Source organism: Panicum hallii, chromosome 5 (genome assembly GCF_002211085.1).
Source record: "Panicum hallii strain FIL2 chromosome 5, PHallii_v3.1, whole genome shotgun sequence".
Taxonomy (NCBI): Eukaryota; Viridiplantae; Streptophyta; class Magnoliopsida; order Poales; family Poaceae; genus Panicum; species Panicum hallii.
Genome location: NC_038046.1, coordinates 18,298,454 through 18,317,089, shown reverse-complemented (window position 1 = coordinate 18,317,089; position 18,636 = coordinate 18,298,454). Strand labels below are relative to the sequence as shown.

The 18,636-nt window shown below is 45.5% G+C and overlaps 5 protein-coding genes and 1 long non-coding RNA gene across 6 annotated transcripts; 2 read left to right on the top strand and 4 right to left on the bottom strand.

Moving 5' to 3' along the window:
* On the bottom strand, positions 1-4,716 carry LOC112895863 (UPF0587 protein F46B6.12). Its single transcript, XM_025963861.1, has 5 exons — positions 4,465-4,716; positions 4,238-4,345; positions 1,644-1,811; positions 427-537; positions 1-322 (listed from the first exon to the last, which is right to left on the bottom strand). The coding sequence occupies exons 1-5, from the start codon at positions 4,564-4,566 to the stop codon at positions 281-283; spliced, it is 531 nt and encodes a 176-aa protein (XP_025819646.1). The 5' UTR covers positions 4,567-4,716; the 3' UTR covers positions 1-280.
* An 821-nt stretch (positions 4,717-5,537) lies between these two features.
* Positions 5,538-6,488, bottom strand: LOC112894613. Its single transcript, XM_025962376.1, has one exon. The coding sequence runs from the start codon at positions 6,440-6,442 to the stop codon at positions 5,984-5,986; it is 459 nt and encodes a 152-aa protein (XP_025818161.1). The 5' UTR covers positions 6,443-6,488; the 3' UTR covers positions 5,538-5,983.
* Positions 6,489-7,467: 979 nt separating this feature from the next.
* On the bottom strand, positions 7,468-9,899 carry LOC112895448 (uncharacterized protein At5g01610-like). Its single transcript, XM_025963396.1, has 3 exons — positions 9,696-9,899; positions 8,360-8,414; positions 7,468-8,138 (listed from the first exon to the last, which is right to left on the bottom strand). The coding sequence occupies exons 1-3, from the start codon at positions 9,780-9,782 to the stop codon at positions 7,768-7,770; spliced, it is 513 nt and encodes a 170-aa protein (XP_025819181.1). The 5' UTR covers positions 9,783-9,899; the 3' UTR covers positions 7,468-7,767.
* A 382-nt stretch (positions 9,900-10,281) lies between these two features.
* LOC112893832 (protein transport protein Sec61 subunit beta-like) lies at positions 10,282-11,900 on the top strand. Its single transcript, XM_025961335.1, has 2 exons — positions 10,282-10,434; positions 11,478-11,900. Exon 2 carries the CDS (start codon positions 11,494-11,496, stop codon positions 11,737-11,739), a length of 246 nt encoding a protein of 81 aa, XP_025817120.1. The 5' UTR covers positions 10,282-10,434; positions 11,478-11,493; the 3' UTR covers positions 11,740-11,900.
* A 1,946-nt stretch (positions 11,901-13,846) lies between these two features.
* On the bottom strand, positions 13,847-15,098 carry LOC112895105. The gene has a single exon (XM_025962983.1). The coding sequence runs from the start codon at positions 14,730-14,732 to the stop codon at positions 14,061-14,063; it is 672 nt and encodes a 223-aa protein (XP_025818768.1). The 5' UTR covers positions 14,733-15,098; the 3' UTR covers positions 13,847-14,060.
* Positions 15,099-16,835: 1,737 nt separating this feature from the next.
* Positions 16,836-17,772, top strand: LOC112895759. The gene is made up of 4 exons (XR_003229265.1): positions 16,836-16,919; positions 17,063-17,142; positions 17,243-17,287; positions 17,650-17,772. It is a non-coding gene; the product is annotated as an uncharacterized LOC112895759 (long non-coding RNA).
* The last annotated feature ends 864 nt before the right edge of the window (positions 17,773-18,636 follow it).

Genomic DNA, 18,636 nt, shown 5'->3' with positions numbered 1-18,636 from the left:
GCCACAGAAAACAAAGCTCAAATTCATTAAGATGTTTGAGCATTAGAAGATCAGGAGACCAGTTCGAGTGGCTGGAGTCAGAGCCCATAGAACACATAGCAATCAGTCCAGGGTAATGCCTCTGTGGGCACTGTATCACGGAAAAGCTTCACATAGTTCACAGCATGCACAGAAACAACAGAAAAAAGAAAGGACATCTGATTATGCATGACCTTTAGCCCAAATTCACCAATTTATACACCTTCAGTTCCAATATCTGACGACTCCCAAGTCACTGGGTCTAGACGAATTTAGTCTTCCCACCCCTCTCATGCTTCTTCACCTGTTATTAATCACATAAATGTCAAGCTTTCATGGAGGAATTGCAACAATGATAAGTATGAATGGTATCATGTTTGCTGGTACATGATGCAAGTGCCTACTTACCACTTTGAATTCTGACTGCAGATTGCCTAACTCGACAGGGCATTCTCCCTTCTCATCATACTCAGAAAATTCACCTTCAGAGCAGTCAATGTCAAAAGGAGTCCCATGCACCTTAAAAAAGAAAGAGATGAGAGACTGTTAGCGCAACAGGCACCACAACAACTGAACTATCATGGCAGTGACGTATAGGAAAAAATAACTAGCAATAAACCAAATTCCACAAACCATCACTAATTTAAGTTGGTAGTGAACGAATAGGTGGTTTTAAATCAGTTCCCAATGTGCTAAAAGTTGGTAAATTTCCAGATTCGGAACAGAAATTTTAAAAGAACAAACCATAGATTTGTTTCTGCAAAAGTAATCAAAGACGTATTCATTTTTTCTTGGGGAGCGAAGGTAGTCAACTAAGAGAACAATTCAGGTGCTCCAGGTGCAGGTGCATCCGACGGCTGCAATCCGTCAGGTGCACGGGAGCACCTGGTGCTCCCAAAGCACCTGAATCATTCTCAGTCAACTAATGTATGAACTTATGAGGCATTTGATCACAGGAATCACCTCAACCATCTAGCATGGAATGGTCCATCATGGGGTCATCCAGTGAATTCTGGTGGCATGAAACCATTCCTCATTGTTAAGCTAACCGTGTGCTTGTGAAGGATGAGGAAGTGACAGATAACCCATTCCATTCCCCGTACCAAAACAAAATGTGAGGAGTGAGAAAGTGATAGATCACTCCATTCCTCAAACAAAACACCCCAATAAAGAATCAGTGTATCAACTTAATGGATAATATATCTGCAGCTCAGATGCCATACAAGCAGAAATGAAAAACACATGGCCAATCCTGTGCCACTGAAAAAATACAAACCAGGTATCCTTCTATGCTTAAGTAATGCTCAATGTGAAAAGAAATAACTCCAATACAGAGAGATATGCGCGATGTGACCTGGTATTCTTAAGTAATGTGCGATGTGAAAACAAATAGTTGTACCTCCAGATATGTGATACACGGAAATTACAATCATGAATGGAACAAGACAAGTCCACAGAAGTGAAAAAAAACAAGACAATAGTTATAGAATAGAATACCAGACAGAGCTCATTTCTAGAATATGAATCACCTTGAAAAGATTAATTGTTCATTACTGATTAAAATATTGGTTTTGTACATTGAAGAAATCATCAATATTCATGGTGAAAGATCGAAAAATACTTACAGATTCAGCCTTCCAGCCAGCACCAAAGGAAAACTCAACAGGTTCATAGCCTCTGCAGTCAAAGACCATCAAACAAGTCTTTTCTCCTTTCTGGCTCTGCTCAATAGTTAGTGGCGTCCCCTGACCAGGAATCATCACAATCGTTCCATCCCTCCCGCATAGCTTGCACTGAGAGAAAAGTCAACCAAAATATCAGACACTGGACATGACTTATTGGAATTTAAAAAACAAAACATAAAAAGCAGATCTACTATATACTGAAACGAGTTTTTTCTCCTTTACGCCTTTCTTAGAAACCTCAGGGAGAAAATTTAGATGAAGAACCTTTAGTTGGGACCAAATTGGTTATTGTGCAGAAAAGCCATTCTGCAACATTGGGTACTTTGGGTATTGAAAAGGACTGTTGTCACCAAATATACCATAAACCAGATTACTGAAAACAACAAAAAAAAAACTAATTCTCACCCCCACCCCACCCCTCCCAACCCCCACCCCCCAAAAAAATAAAAATAAAATAAGAAGGCATAGCAACCATAATCATAAATGTAAGTTCAGAACACAACACCATAAGATATAACTATGATTTATAGGCTGTGCTCAGTTAGGCTACAGAAAACTATGGATGATGATCATAGTACAGAAACACGATCGTAATAGCTAAAAATAACTGCATAAAATGCAAAGACAGAAGTGAACACAGATGATGACGTGCTTTCCAATCGTGAACAGTGGCCAAGCCACCTTGTGTCCTATGGCTCAAAGGCGCACCTTAACTTTTGAGTGTAGAATATTTAAGAAAAGATATGAAGGACCACAGGGGCTATATTATAAAACATGATCCCACTAAGGAAAAATCATCACTCTATCAATGATCACAAGTTCATAAATCATGTTAACAAAGAAAAAACATCTAATTTCTTCCCAATCCAAAAGCATATATTTGCAAGGGCCTAACCCAGTTTGCAAAATAGCAAGAATCCTGGAGAAAGCAAATATGACCCTCCTCTACCCAATCCAAACCCCATTTTAATCATGACAATGAAAGTTCTCAAAGAATCCAATACCAAATAACATAAAAAGAAGGCGAAATAGCAGAATTCGTCCCCGAACTATCATGCTTGGTTCAATTTCGCCCCTCAACTACAAAAATATCCGATTCAGTCCTCGAACTATCCAAATTGGCCCAATTTCGTACATTGTCCGACGTGGCGCGCCTCGACATCTGTCCAGTCAGCTAGTTTGTAAAATACTCTTTTTACCTTTCATGCAGCAGCTCGCCCCCAGGCAGTTTCTCGTCAGTTCAAGGCCCCCGTCCCCATTCGATGTCCGCCCCCAGGCAGCTTGCGACTCCCAACATTATCAGGAAGGCCCATAGATCAGGCATAGGAGCCAGTACTGCCATGTCTTTGTGGAATGGTGAAACTAGCTTTGAAGTGAGATACAAATGGAGGTTCACTGTAGATCACTAGATCTCAACAACAAGACATGCTCATGTAGACATTCCAAGTTTCTAGGAATCCATGTGCACATGCTTGTGCTGCCCTGTTCAAGATGTCTGAAGAGCCTAATAAATATGTGCATATGTGTTTTTCTCTTGAGGCATACAAGAGGACATATCAACATGTCCTGCAACCAGTAGAGCATGAGTCGGCATGGCCTGTATCCCAAAATCCTAAACCATTGCCTTCTACAGTGAAAAAGATGCCAGGTCCGCCAAAGAAGGATATGAGAAAAGATTCTTCAGAGCCAGTGAAATCAAGTACTAAATCATCAAGAGTTGGAACTAAAATCATCAGCTGCTGCATAGAGGGTAAGAAGAGAATTTTACAAACTAGCTGGTTGGGCAGGTGATGAGGCAAGTCAATGTGGCAAGCCACGTCGGCATATGGACGAAATTGGGCTGATTTGGATAGTTCAAGGACGGTATCGGATGTTTTCATAGTTGAGGGACAAAATTGAGCCAAGCACGATAGTTTGGGGACGAATTCAGCTATTTCACCTAAAAAGAAAGAAAGTGAAGCAAGGGAATCTAAATGAACCACAGGAGCATTCTAGCCATCTATTTTTTCTTTCCTTAAACCATGCTAGTTCACCAATCAGCATAATAGCAAGCCAGTCAATATCAGCTCCCATCAATAACATTAACAAGTACATTCTGTCTCATCAATCACATTTACCGTAGGAAAAATCTAATTACTTCACACACGAATACTTAGAAGGCTTAGCCAAGTTAACAGCACAACTCGATTCCTTAAGACAACAAACAGTGTGGGGTTACCTTAGTGCACGAATGTAACTCCCTGCAACTCAATCTAATACCCCTGTTACCCAAGGAAACAAAAACAATTCACCAAATCCACAGTGAACAAGAGCAAATGGATGCATGCACAAAGGAGTCATATCTACCAGACCACCAGTGCCTACCACGTTACGTTATAGACATACTAACGGGCCCGATTGATGCCTTGTGCCATACTAACAAGCAATTTTCACAAGCAAGTGTCATCGATCATACCAACATTACTGTACGAAGGAAGCCGAATCCATCTGGCCAGAGGACTAGAGGAGAAGGAAGGTGATGTTTGCGGGGGTACCTTCTGGACGAGGTGGGCGGTTCCGTGTCCTTTAGGCAGGTCGACTTGCTCGCTGAGGGTGACGTAGGTGGCCTTGGCGGTGACCTCCCCGCAGTTCTCGCACTTTAGCTGTGATCAACCACACAGAAGCGAGAGCGCAAAATCCCATCAGTGCCGCTCGGATCGAGAGGCGGGGGAGCGGATCCGATCAAGCCAAGGGAGGAGTATGAGGGGGTGGGGACACTGACCTTGAGGTGGTAGGGGAAGTTGGGGTCGTCGCAGCCGCGGCTGGGCTGCAGGTTGGTGAGGCCGTCCAGCTCCGCGCCCACCAACAGCGCGTAGTACACCATCTCCGCCGCCTCCTCCCCCCTAGGGTTAGGGCTGCCCGCTCGGGTCTGGTCCGCCGCCGACGGAGACGTAGACGAAGAGGAGGAAAGGGAAGGGGGTTTTGCTTCGCTACGCCTGCGGGCTCGCTCGGTTGAGGAATGGAGCCGGACGAAACAGAACGGGAATATTGTGAAGTCGCGATTGGGACAAAAATGACACTAGAGAGTTCGTGCGTGGACTGCAGGATCTCGGAGGGTAACTTGGTCATTGCGCACTGTCCAAGTGGCGAGTGGGGTTCGCGAATCAGATTCGACCGAGTTTCGGCTCCAACCGTCCGTTTGGCTGGCCTCCGATCAAAATGACAAAATCCACTTGAGACACGAGCTCGACACGACTTTGAACAGAGTGTTGATTACTGTTTTAACCAAAACAAAAGAAGATATCGAAGCCAGGAAAAGACCCAAACCGTCGACACGGGAGGCACAGCATGAATTGTAATCTTGGTACAACAGGCATCATGAAATCATTGATGTCAAGCATGAGGTACCTCTCAGAAGCTTGAGAGGATCGTAAATCCACGGACCCAAAGTATACAGTTGGCGGAGCCGAAGTGTGATCGATCATGGGCCATGATGTCAAAGACAGGACTTGCAGAAGCTGTAACGCTTAAGCGCAAAAAATGCTTGCGATCGCAATTTACAGCATGTTAGCCCTTAAATCCATCAAGAACACCATTGATAGACAGAAGCAACAATATGTTATACAAGCTCTCCATATTACTAACCACCTGGGCACCGGTTCAGAAACGAGCAGCAGGTCAACTGGGAATAAGCAAGAGATCAACGCTCAGAGATCTATAAAAACCAGATGCTCCCTCCCTCCTTTCGACTTTTTTTTTCTAGCTTTATAGCTCTAGTGTGCATCCAGTAGCCGGAAGGAGTAACAAATAGTAAATCACAGTAATTCGCATCCATTTAGTAGCCGGAGTAAGAAATACAGTAAATGCTTGTCTGAACCTGCTGTAGCCGCACGTATCTCAGCTATCGAAGTTACAGGCACACTCAGCGGAAAGAAGATTACAATCACTTTATTCTAGGATCTTCCCGAAGGAAAACAAAAGGATCACTTCATAGAACAGTAACAACACCCAAATCTTAACCGGTTAACCCCAGTCATTTGCAAACGAATCCTAATCAGCAAGATACTTGTCTGAACTTGCATACAAGTGGTCCGAAATCTGCACCAAGATCGCAGTTCCAACTACCCACAAATCTTACCGCGAATCATTTGCACTTCAGTCACAATTACAATACAACAGCAAAACTAGAAGTAAGAGATGAATGGTCCGCCAAACGCAAACCAGATCGAAAGATCGCACAAATTTTGTACGGTGCTGTATCAACTCAGAAGCCAAATAAGCCCCCTTCTCTTCTGTTCGGATCAGTTGGGGCGGCCGGCGCGGAGGGAGCGGAGGCGGTCGACCCACTGGTCCTCGGGGACGCTGCCCGCCCACGCCGGCGGCGCGCCGGGAAACTCCACCCCGCGCATCGCGTCCACGATCCGCGCCGCGGCGCCCTCGGGCAGCGGAGCGTGGCGACGGCGCTCGTCCTCCGAGAACGCCCGCGCCGCCGCCTCCCCCGCCGTCACGTCACCCTCCTCCCGCTCTTCTTCCTCTTCGGCCGCCTCCTCGTCCTCGTCGGAGGCGAGATCCAGGGCGGAGATGCCGTTGCTGGCCTCGTCGAGGCGGTAGTGGGGCATGTCGGTGTCCGATTCGGAGTCTGAGGCGGCGCCGGCGATTGGGCTGTAGTTGGCTTCCGGCTCCGCATCGGAGTCCGAGGCGGAGGAGTGGTCGGGAAGGGAGGCGGAGGCTGGGAGGTGGCCGTTGCCGGGGATCGACATGCTGGCCACCGGCGACGAGGAGAAAAGTCCAGTCTAGTGCACGGGAAATTTTCTGTCTGGAAGAATTTGCAAGCCAGGCCCCGTTGTATCTGTGTTTACTGTGTAGCGGACAAGCACTTGGGCCTTTATGGGCCTTGGGCCTTGGGCCTTCTTGGATCGAGTTACTTTGTCGAATGCGTAAATACCAGAGGCTAAGTTCAAGTCTAATACTCGCTCATACGGAATTCCTCCCTTCCAAATTTTTGGTCGTTTTAACTTTTTAGATACACCATTTTTACTATATATCTACATATAGTGTGTATCCAGACGCATAACAAAATCTATATGTATAGAAAAATCGGAACACCTACAATTTAAAATGGAAGGAGTATTTGGGATAAAATGCATAAAAAGAAATATTTCAAAATTCAATTATAAACCTGCCAAAGCTCTAAAGCCACTAGCATTGAGTAGAAGGGAAAAAAGAAAGATGAAGAAGAGAAATCTAGCCATCTTCCGAATTGGTGTATTACTCCCTCTGTTTCTTAAAAAAGGCCACTTTAGAAAACATCGGGTAGATTAGCAAAAAATATTAAATGATCACCTATTACTTACCTTGTTTCGTGCTAAAAATTAGCAGATGCATGTGCAAATGATAAGAATTATGGGATAAATTTTGAATCACAGAATCACAAAAGGAAGTAGATGTTTTACCACCTTCTAATAAATTTGTGAATTCCATTTTTCTGCCACAATCTTCATGATGTGATTGCTACCCTCCTTCTAGTTCCTTTCTTTGCCATTTCTTTAATTCCAAAGCTATTTTGTGGTATAGAACTCTAAAATTCATTGTCGACTAGATACCTACGGGGAAAAGGATTTTTTTTTTGGGGGGTGGGGGGAGGGAGGGTGGCAAGCTGGCGGCAAACATCCTTACCGATGCCGCATGTAGTCTTTTTAGGAGTAGCGACAGAAAATTGCCCGTATTCAATCTTTACCCCATGGAACACGTGCTACTTCGATTTTCTGAAGAGTTGGAGCTACAATTACCACATTTTAGCAAAGATACATTCATTCAAATAAACTACATTAATTGGAACAAAGTCGGATATCGAGCTGTATTGATGAAATCAGCAAATACCTTGTTTGACTAAATTCACTTTGACTCGAACGCTCGAAATGACTGCCAAGGTCGTAATAAGGAACTACTTCATCACACTCTGATACCCCAACCTACAGGGTGTACGCATCATTTCTTTTGGTGCTACAAAACAGTCATACCCAAATGATCAGTCCCAGCATAAGGGATGCACGCATCCATCACGATCACGTTACCTATGTATGATCTAGAACTTGTCTACGACAACACCATCCCTGACGACCTCGTAAGCATCCCGATTCCGGGTCTTGTTCATGCCGGCGGCGAAGTGCACCTTGGTGGCCTCGGCCCTGACCTCCGTCACCTTGGTCCAGATCAGGATCTTGGTCTTGAGGCCCTCGACGTGGGTCAGCTTTCCCTTCTCCAGGTAACCCGTCACGCTGGTGGCGAACCTCAGTACCGACGAGTCCTTGTAGCCCACCTCGCAGGGTGATGCGATGTACACGGTGAGCAGCTTCGTGTCCTCGGCCAGCTCGTAGTTGGTAGCGTCCTGGGGGAACAGGCCCATTGGGAGGTCATATTCCTTGAGAAATTCAGGCAGTGGTTTCTGCATCTTCCCTGAAACCAAGCAGTGCTTTATGATCAGATAAGTGGACAAAGGAAGAAAGTTTGTAATGGGAAAATGAAAACAGATATATCATATATGGTTGTTGGTGTAAAACGTAGGTGCCTAATAAGTGGGACCAATCATAGGGATTGAGCTACGGTGTTAATCAAATAGGTTATGCTGAGGTATCTTGTAACTTAAAAATCTGCAAATCTAACCGTGGCAACTGTACCTTTGATTTTGTTCACCATCCATTTAGCTCCATCTCCAATGCTGCTAGAGATTGACTGAAAATTGCAAAAGGCTAACAGAGTCAACACAAAGGAGTAGAACAAGGAAGACATTCAGGAATCGCTCAAACCATGTAATAAAATGTTGCATAGCAAGTAGATATTAAGATATTATTCTTTTACACTTGTGAAATTAGATGTGACTGATAGCATGAATCTCTATCCGATCCCCAATCCACAGGACTTGATCAGTTGATCCATTGTAACCTGACATGTTCAGGAAGTTATGGTGGCCAAGCCGAACACCATCCTAAAGTGATATAAAATGAGAATGATTTAAATTGCGCTTCAATTATCAAGTGGCCACTATCACAACAACGCAACATCAGCCTATGTGGCGCTATTTCTGAACCTCTGGCCAACTTGAACTCTCCCCCTGAGCCAGATGGCACCATTCACGTGAGATCTTTATGTCCCTATTCTTCAGTTTGAATGGAGCAAATTTTACTGCTACCAAGAACACCTGAACCCTCGCCTCGTTGATTGTCTCCTTTACCATCCCATACAATCCGTAACCGTCACGTGACGAAATTCTGAAGCCCTAAGCCCTTTGCAGCCCTGCACCATGGTTGGCAATGGTGGATACTTGATTGGGCGAATCCACTAGGAGAAAATATGGTTCCTTTTATTTCAAAAAAAAAAACATGGTTCCTGAATGCTGAGCCTAACTTTCCTTTGTATGGAATGGTAACTAACGAATTCTGAAAGCACGATCCAGTTACTCAGCTTCTATTATACACCGATTAGTTATTCGGTTCATTGGATCTATCCAAAGTTACAAAAGCCCATGAACAGTAATAACGTGTGTATTGTCAGATTTACTACCCAGCTCCTTGACCACACCCACAAGCTACGCAATTGGGAATCAAAACGGCAGAAAGTACGGCACTGCTTGCTTAAGTCAGGCGATACTACCGACATGATCAACTTGTCTAAATCGATAGCCAGGCATCTCTGGATGTGAACATGATCACCTCTCTGTGAGGTAGAGAAACCCACAAAAAATGCAATGGGTACGACGCTGAAACGACAGACTGATACCGGTTCAGGTAACATAAGCAAAATTGATCGATCCGCGTCACCACCGATTAGTAACATCGATCTCCAAATAAAAAAATTCATGATATGATAAGATGCAGGTTAGATCGATGATGAACACGGAGAGAGCGAGCAAGAAAGACAAATGGAACAGGAAACGAAAGCAAAGGTAATCTTTGAAAAATGTCATGGATCAACGGAAACGGCAAATCTTTGGGAGGTGGGGTGGCTTTTCCTTACGTTGATGTCGTCGCCGGCGCCGTTCATCTCGGCGTTGGCCTTCTGGCTGAACCAGTACCCGCCCACCTTCCCCATGAGCTGATCCATCCCTCCTCGATCAGTCCCTTCTTCCTCCGCTTTGCAGACTCAAATTAATTCCAAGATCTCGAACTGCAACAATCTTTTCTTCTCCAGAAACCTCCAGCGCGACCAAATGGGGAAGGGGATGAGAGACAGAGGGAGCCAGAGCGAGAGGGTGAGGGAACGCCGGCCGCGCCGGCAACCTCGTTCTTGTTTTACGTCGTGGGTGGGTGGCGGTGGCAATTTTTAGGACGTGGGGTTGGGTGGCCTGGGATACAAGGTGGGGTGACAGCCTTGCCCCCGGCAACTGGGCTGCGTCTGTCCATGGACCTCAACCGGACCCAAAGTAGTGGCTTGCAGGCTCGTAGCCTGTTGGGCTGAAACGGCAGCCCACCAAATTAGGAAAGCAAAAATCAGATCGCATTAGCGGGCCGGGCTCCCATGAGGCCAGGATCCGACCCGCTGGTCACGCCGCGTCGTCCAATCAGATCGCGCGCTGCACGTCATCCGCCTCGGAGCGGATCCTGTACCGGACCGGACGCGACCCGGGACTGGGGGCGCATATGAACGCGGCGGGCCAGACGCGGAGGGCGCACGCTCGGATCTCGCTCGGGCATCAGACTCTGAAACTGAAAGGAAGGACGCGAAGAAGCAGCAGCAGCGGATTCATCACCGTCAGGTGCGCGCGCCTCCCTCGATCCGCCACCCAGCCCCTTCTCTTCTGCCGGTGGTCTTGTACGCGATCCTGCTGATTCCGTGCCCGTGTGCCATAGAGCAATTCTCTTGTTTGTTTTGGTTAGATTCCCCCCTGCTTGTTGTTGTGCTGCTGATTGCCTGGGCGCTTGCCTTAGATCTGCGTTTTTAGACTCTTCGAATTCGTGCGTAGCTGGATGGTTTCGGATCGTGTTGTCAAGATCTGGCCCCATCTCAGTGCGATTCCGGTTGTTTCGGTTCTGCGGAAATTGGGTTCCAGTTGTACAATTCGCAGAATTCCCCTTAAATAAATACGTTTCGATTGGTTCACCTGATGATCTTTGGTCGTAAACTGAATGCTGATAGAGAGTTCCATGGTCCTGCTGGACCTGGTTTGCGGCTTCTGTCTTGGTTTATATGTTTAGATCACCCCTGTGTAGTTCCAGTGTTAACATGCTTTCTGTTGATTTTGTGATACTCCTTGCAATGAGCATATCTGCATGCAGTTGTCCTGTTAGAGATATACGGTTTTAGGCTTTTGTACAAATAAATAATTGTTGTCATGCCCTGGATCTATGTTTTGCATAATCTGATGCAACATCAGGCCATTGCTTGTATTATTCTAATGTGGAGCTTGTGCATACATACCATTGCCCATTCTAATGGTCTATCTTGTATACAAGATCAAACATCATCTTAAGGCAAAGTAGTGGCGGAATATGCTTTATGTGCGAACTAGGAACTGAGTTTCAGTTTAGCTATCCCTGTGTAATCTTGCCTGTTAAAACAGGGGAACTAATTCAGAGTTTGATGTGTTCTGGTTGATTAATACTTGTAAGCACAAGTGTTGCATTAATGTTTTCTGTTTCATCAGTAAACAGCCAATTGCATAAAGGTCCCATACTATATTGTGCTTAGCTAGAATATGTGGTACCTGCTTTTTTATGGTCAAAACACTGTGTATGTTGTGGAATTTTTGACAGTTGTAGTGCTGCAAGTCTTATGCCTGAACCTATTGTTGACATGCAGTGGGTGCTAAGACAAGATGGTGGCCAACGGTGATGCACCCGCCAGAGGGAGTGCAGCAGCTGCTGCAAGCCTGCGCAGGCGTAGAACCACAAGCGGTGCTGGTGGTGGTGGAGGAGGTGCCAGCTCCATGCTCCAGTTCTACACCGATGAGGCTGCTGGTGCCAAGATGTCCCCGAACACTGTTCTGATCATGAGCATTGGCTTCATTGCCCTTGTTGCTATGCTGCATGTTTTTGGGAAGCTGTACCGCACTGCTAACTAGTTTTCTGTTACCATACCCAAGAAAGCATAGTCTACCAAGAGAGGAACCTTGTAGAGCGGTTTAAATGGATAGCTAATGACTATCAGAATCTGAAAAGATTATGCTGTTGTACAAGTTTATGCAACTTGCAATGCTAAGCTGTTATGGCTAAATCGTCTCCAGTCTTTTTTTGTCATTGTCATATATCTTGAGGTGTGCATATGCTAGGTTGTCTTTTTGTTCTCTGTTTGCTAGTCAATCATTTGTTGCTCGGATTCTTGCTCTGCCTGAATCCTGATGCAAAGGCAGTGGATCAGGTTTAGTTTCAAGTGGGCATCAGTGTGTAGCTGATCATTAGACATTAGCTGCTGAAGATATGTTACGGCTAGTGTTAAATGGGGTGATGGCTCTGGTGCGTGATAATATCGATATAGGGCAAGGTGCACGTATGCTAAGTAATGACTAATGACAGTCCTGGTCATTGTGAGAACACTAGTTGTGTACTGATCAAATAGAGTGGAAGTTCATCCAACAAATATGGGAAAGAAGTTCATCTGATCAATACGGGCCTGGTGGGCACACCTGAGGAATTTGAAGCAATAATCGCTGTGTTCTCAAACGATCGTCACTTTTGATCAGCAAATTATACTCGTTGTCTTCCAAAAACATAGCTACGTTATTCTGCTACACATTCTGAACCTGTTTGGGATATTTTGGTTAGGGTAAAATTTGATTGTGTGGTTATGTGTGTTTCATCAAATTGTCAAGCACTTCATAACGGGTATCGCGTCTAATTAGCATGGCTACCAACACCAGAAATACGGCCAATCAAAAAACAAGTACCAGACACTCGCATAAACAGCATTGGTCTAGTTTTTAGGAAGTCGGAAGTAGGAAAACCATGTAAATAACAAAATACTACACTCCAACTTATCACGCGCATTACATCGAACTCGCCAATAGTGAAACAAGCGTGTCTCCGATTGATTGACTCCTGCCAAGAAGTGGATCAAAACTGCAGGCTTGAAGCTGGAAGAACGAATCACAAGAAGAGTGTGTTTGCAACAAAACCACATAGATAGGCTAAACTACATCTCCAAATAAACATGTTTATATATGTTCTGATTGCCTAGTTATGCATGTCTGATCAAACTGTTAAGAACTTAAAAATGGTGGTAATCAATTAGCATGCATATGAACACCAGAACACACTTGTTCATCATTGACAACATGGAAACCAGGAACAGCACGCAAAAACATCAATACCAAGCAATGCGAACTGATCGCAACTCGCAAGCATCAGGGCTCCCCGGTAGCAGAAAAGCTTACCACACCTCTCAAGTTGATTCAAGCTGCCAGGAAATGGTTCGAGGCATAAAACCTTCTAAGAATATGCATCAGGTACTATTTATGAAGTAGATACCAAATATGATGCAGCCTCAGGTGAGGAAGCAGTGACCAAGTAGGACTCATAAATCACAAGAACACAGCACTTGCAAACAGAAATGGTTAACTCACTAGTTAAAGTACATCTCATGTAAACAGCACTCAATCCATTTTGACCACCAGCCATCAAGTGCATGTATCTTCCTAGGTAAGCACATCTGTGTTCGATCAAGCAGTTAGTTTGCAAATATATGATACCTAATAACTGCCACATCATTCTTCTTTACATCCCCACATTACTTTCCCCCATTTTATCTAACATATATCTTCCTAGGTAAGCACATGGAAAAGGAGGCAGTAACTGATTAACATGCCATCTGGAAAAACTTATTAACATGTTTACGGACACATCATGAACACTTTGATCATTTTAACAACATTCACTATGCAAAATGTACCGATCGCTCCCATAAACAGTTTGGAACCATAGACCAATAATACCGAGCCTGCACAACCATCTAAGAATTCAGACAGCACAAGAATTTTAGAACACACTGATAACACTCGCCCCTTGGGTGGATTGTCGTTGCCAAAAAAAGAAAAGGATCAAGTGTGACATGAAACCAGCAGCCCGGCCTGTATAAATGCATCATGACGCCAATGCTAAAAAAGATCATGCAAGAAGGAACAGACAAATTAGGAATTAGGACACATAACTCACAGGAATTGCAAACACAAATTATTGAACCACATCTTCATCACTAACAAAGCATTGGTCGTCCATTTCCATTCCAAATGTCACCAGCCATCAGGTGCACATCAAGCACATGATTCCATCACTGCATAGTGCATACTGTTTCGTTGTTACAACTACTACGTACTACCATATCAAGCCAAGCATTTGCATCTGCATTGCAGATATACGCCACTACTACTGATACTGATACCTTGCTACATCATACTGATACTGAAGGATGATCATACCAAGAAACGTGCGTGACAGAGCAAATTAAACGCAGCAGCAAAGACAGGACGGCAGCGGGGCGCACCATACCAACCGCCGCAACAGCTGGCTTGGCGCTCGACGATACGACGACGCCGATTGGGTCGAAGAGCTTCTGGAGGCAGCGGGCCGCGATCTCGAAGCAGAGGTACGCGTCGCGGGTCGCGTACGCCCACTCCTCCTCGCCCAGGTAGTAGCTGCCCCAGTCCGCCTGCGCCACCTTCGCCGGGCAGCGCGCCAGGCGCATCTCCGGCCCGAGCGCCACCCGCGCCATGCGCTCGAGGCTGAGGCCCCTCACCACCTTGGGCGGCCGCCAGGTCCGGCCGAGGTTGTTGAGCCTCTCCTCCTCGTCGGTGTCGTACTCGTCCCGCTGTGCCTTGGCCTTCTCCCTCTTGAGCGCCGCCTTCCCCAACCAGTACCTGGCGGGCTTCTTCACGTCCAGCAGCCTCTCCTCGCGCTCCACCCCGGCGACCTTCCCGTACGCGAGCGCGAACAGATCCGTGAGCTCCTCCGGCCACGCCACGTGCAGCCCCCACTCCTTGGCCAGCTTCCTCGTGACCTCCCGGGCGCCGAAGCAGGCGACGGTGATGCGGTTGTCGCCCAGGAACGCGCGGAGCTGGTTCATGTTGTTGCAGTAGAAGCCGAGCGCTTCGGGGCTGTAGACGAGGGCGCGTGAGCCGCCGAGGCAGAGCGCGAGGCAGCGGATCGGGTTGCCGTGGTCGTTGGGGCGGCGGCGGAGGCCTCGGCGAGCCAGCGCTTGGTGACCTCGTCGCTGTGGGAGAAGGTGGTCTCGACGGCGGCCAGGCCGCGGCCGATCCGGAGGACGCCGACGTCGCCGTCGTCGAGGAGGTCGTCGTCGCGCCTCCACCAGCAGCGGCGGTTGGACGGGATGTCCCTCGTCAGGGTGATCTCCACGGGCCCCTTCATGGCGGCGGCGGCGGGAGGGGGAGGTGGGAATGGGGTTTGGGGGGTTTTGTGGCGTGGGGGAGGGGTTGGTTGTCGACTGGCTCCGTGGCTTTGGAGAAGAAGCGGGGAAAGCGGTGGTGTCTTGTAGCAGGATCGGTGGCTCCACGTGTCTTAGATCAGGGGCGTCCGGTTGCTTCCGGCGGTGCGATGCGACGGCGGCGGGTGCGTCGTCGGGGCAGGCAAGCCGCGAGTTTCTAGAAGGTGGGGTACCGTGGGCTGCCTGGCGTTGCGGACGGTGTCCGAGTCTCCGAGATGGGCTGGGCTGGTTTGCTTTTGAGCGGAACCACCACACACATTTATCAGTGTGAATTTTTGTTCACCAAAACTAGGCAAATTGGCTACAAAGTTGGTAGGAATCAACTAGTGTAGAATGTGATTGCCAATCATGGGAACCATACATGCTTTAACCTTTTGGTGAGTTGACATGTCTCTTGTGTTTGTTGTACCAAACAAGTCCGTTCGCAGCAAAGGATGGTGCAACTTGATACTGAATACTTGAGTACGAAAAGATGGTTGATTCGTGAAGGCTTTGGTTCAAGAAGTTAGGCCATCTATAGTTCAGAACATAAATGTCAATTGGAATTGACACCCAAAGAAAACACGATCATGGCTCCATGACACGGCTTGGCACTGAGTGAAAGAACATGGCTGACTATCGAAGTGTCGGGTAGAAAGTATAGAAATGATCAACGCAAGTAGAATGTGAATGCCATTACATGCATGGTGAAAATTGTGCATGTGCATGCAACCACCCCATTTAAGTTTGAATTCTATTTGACGCAAACTTAGGTGCATTTTTCTTCTTAACGCTAATGAATTAGTTATGACCTTAGTCTTTGATCTCGAAAAAAATGGTGATACGACACATTCCCACATATATAGTTATATATACTTTGTACAAAAACGCATCAGAGAGAACCAGACGATGTGCCAACAAATTTCACTTCTCAAACACAAAGCAGTGTACCGCTCCTTCCGTTCCAAATTGTAGATCATTTTAACAAATTTAAATACATAGATTTTATTATGTATCTAGACATAATTATATATCTAGGTGCATAGCAAAATCTATGTATCTAGATTTTGAATTGCCAATATAATAGGCGCTTTTGTTATGCTTATTGCCTTATTATGTACTTTTTTTTGCGAATAGCCTTATTATCTACTTAAGATATCATCATATGAAACTATACATATTTGTAAAAACCGGGCAACTATATCTGGTTAACACTCGATCGTGCCAACACCGAAACCAAAGTACTTGCTTGCAAGAGCACGCGGCCTGAGAATCAGATCCTCCGCAGTCAGGGCTTCTTGACTTTCCTCTGCAGTCAGGCGCATCTGCTCATCCACAGTGGATCCTACGGCAACTAGCAGCTTCCGCACGCTCCACCCCTCCAGGCGCTGGGCCTCAGCCCAACAGCAGCACGGCCTGTTTCTCCAGATAGAAGAGCTGCTGCTCTTTGCCTGGAGCACCGCGCCCACCTTGCGGAGGAACGTCAAGAAGCCTGACTGCAGAGGATCTGATCCCCGCGGCCTGATGCCAAGTCACCGTTTGCATGGCTTAATGCCAAGGCAACTCCTACTAGTGGGTGTTTATCCATGCGCTCCAGGCTCAGGCCCTTCCTCGCCGCCGCCCGTACCGGGAAGGAGTGGAGTGGCGCTAGTCTAGTGCCTGCGTGCACGTATATGGGCCCAGCCCATGTAATAGTCCATATAGTATTCCAATCGAGAGAAGAGGAGGGATATCGGGCTTATTAAAGACAGGTTTCTCCTAGCAACAGCTTTGATTTGCTGTCTTCTTCCCCTGGTTCCTCCGCCTTCCCAGACCAGAACGTCGAGATTTGTGAGCTCCTTATCTTTTTTATGCTTTCGCTCCTCTCTCCTACCATGTGGTGTTTTTGTTTCCAATTTTATCTTGGCCTAAACTGCAAAATTTCGGTTTTTGCCTTGGCCTAATCTGCAACTTTTTGATGTGCCTGACTGTAGGCAAGCTACCCAGGCAATGGCGTCAGCTGATCTGAGAGGGTGAGGGTTAAATCGCAGCAGAAGGATTTAAGCCTTTTAAGGTGGGTTCATCTCATCTTTCTTGATCCTGTTTTTTCTTCACGTCCAGATGCTGCAGTCCTTTACTGAGCGTGGTTATGATTTATTTTACTTTGTTTGCAGGTTCAGCTGAGCAGCGCAGAAAAAGATGATCCCTCACTGAATCAGGTTCTTTTTTTTCCATCAACGAGTTTGCAGTTTCTGCCTTTATTTTTCATTTTTTTTACCCTTGCAGATGCTCTATTATCTTTATAGGCTTGCTCATACTGCTGCTATGATAGTTTATTAAGATTATTTTTACTGAATTATAGCTTACCATGAAAATTTCTTTATTGAGATTTGTAAAGTGACAATTTAAGTTTAGAGCTTAGCATGTGGTTTCAGTTTAGCTTCACACATATGTTATTATGAAGTGACAGTAGCCTTAACTTCACACATCTATCAAAAACTTTCCTTCATTTTGTAAACAGAGAATCAGCACTTGTCTAACTACTTATCAGCACATGTCTAACTACTATCTACAATTGCAGATCACTCCAACCAAGGAAACAGAGATTGCTTTAGTACCAATAGAGCAAAGTACAAAGTCCGTCAATGCTCCAGATATTGCAACGTCAACAAATACACCACATAAGAATGATGATACCATTTTTGTTAAGGTAAACTACAATCGCTTAATCTCCTTCCTTTTATCCACTTATCACACTCCAAAGAGTATTGACCTGATGAAACTTACCTTTTTTCAACTAAGGAATTTAACCCTATCCAACTATAATCCATCTATGTGATATTTTGTTTCGTCTTCCTGCTCTATCCTGCAGTCTACTACTAATTCTAAAGAATCTAAGGATGGAGCTGTTGATTCTGCAACTAAGATAGGAAAGACTATCACAAGGAAAAGATCTGTATTGCTAACACAGATTTATTTTTTCATAACATGTCAAATAATAATCTCCTATCTAACATGTAAAATTTTTAGATCCCGCCCCTCGCCTAACAAGAAAACAGCTAGAAAACTGCTGCTTGATCAGGACACTGAAAATGAAGATGATGGCTGTGTCTGTGTCCATGACACTCCCAAGCCTAGGTATACCTTTGATGCAAACTTCAGATGAAACAAGCCTTGCAAAAAATATTTTTGGTTTAGGTACTCCTACCATATTTAGATGCCCTCCTGCTTATACAATAGATATCATCCTTGCTATTTTTTTCACATATGCTCTTTGGATATCATCCTAGCTATTTTTTTCACATATGATCTTTGCTATTTTCTTTGTGCCTTATACAAATTGTCATTACATCTCTTTGAGGTAGCCACTGGTCACATACACATGCTTCTGATCACTAGATTTTTTTTTTGTCGACATCAGATTCTCGTCCAAAATATGCCTACCTCATGAAAAATACTATCTTCACTGTAAACATCTTGATTGTTGCCTCATGTTATCTTCAGATATTTTATAACTAACAACTGTTCTCGGTAACTACATTTACAGTTCCAGTTCCGATGCTTAGAA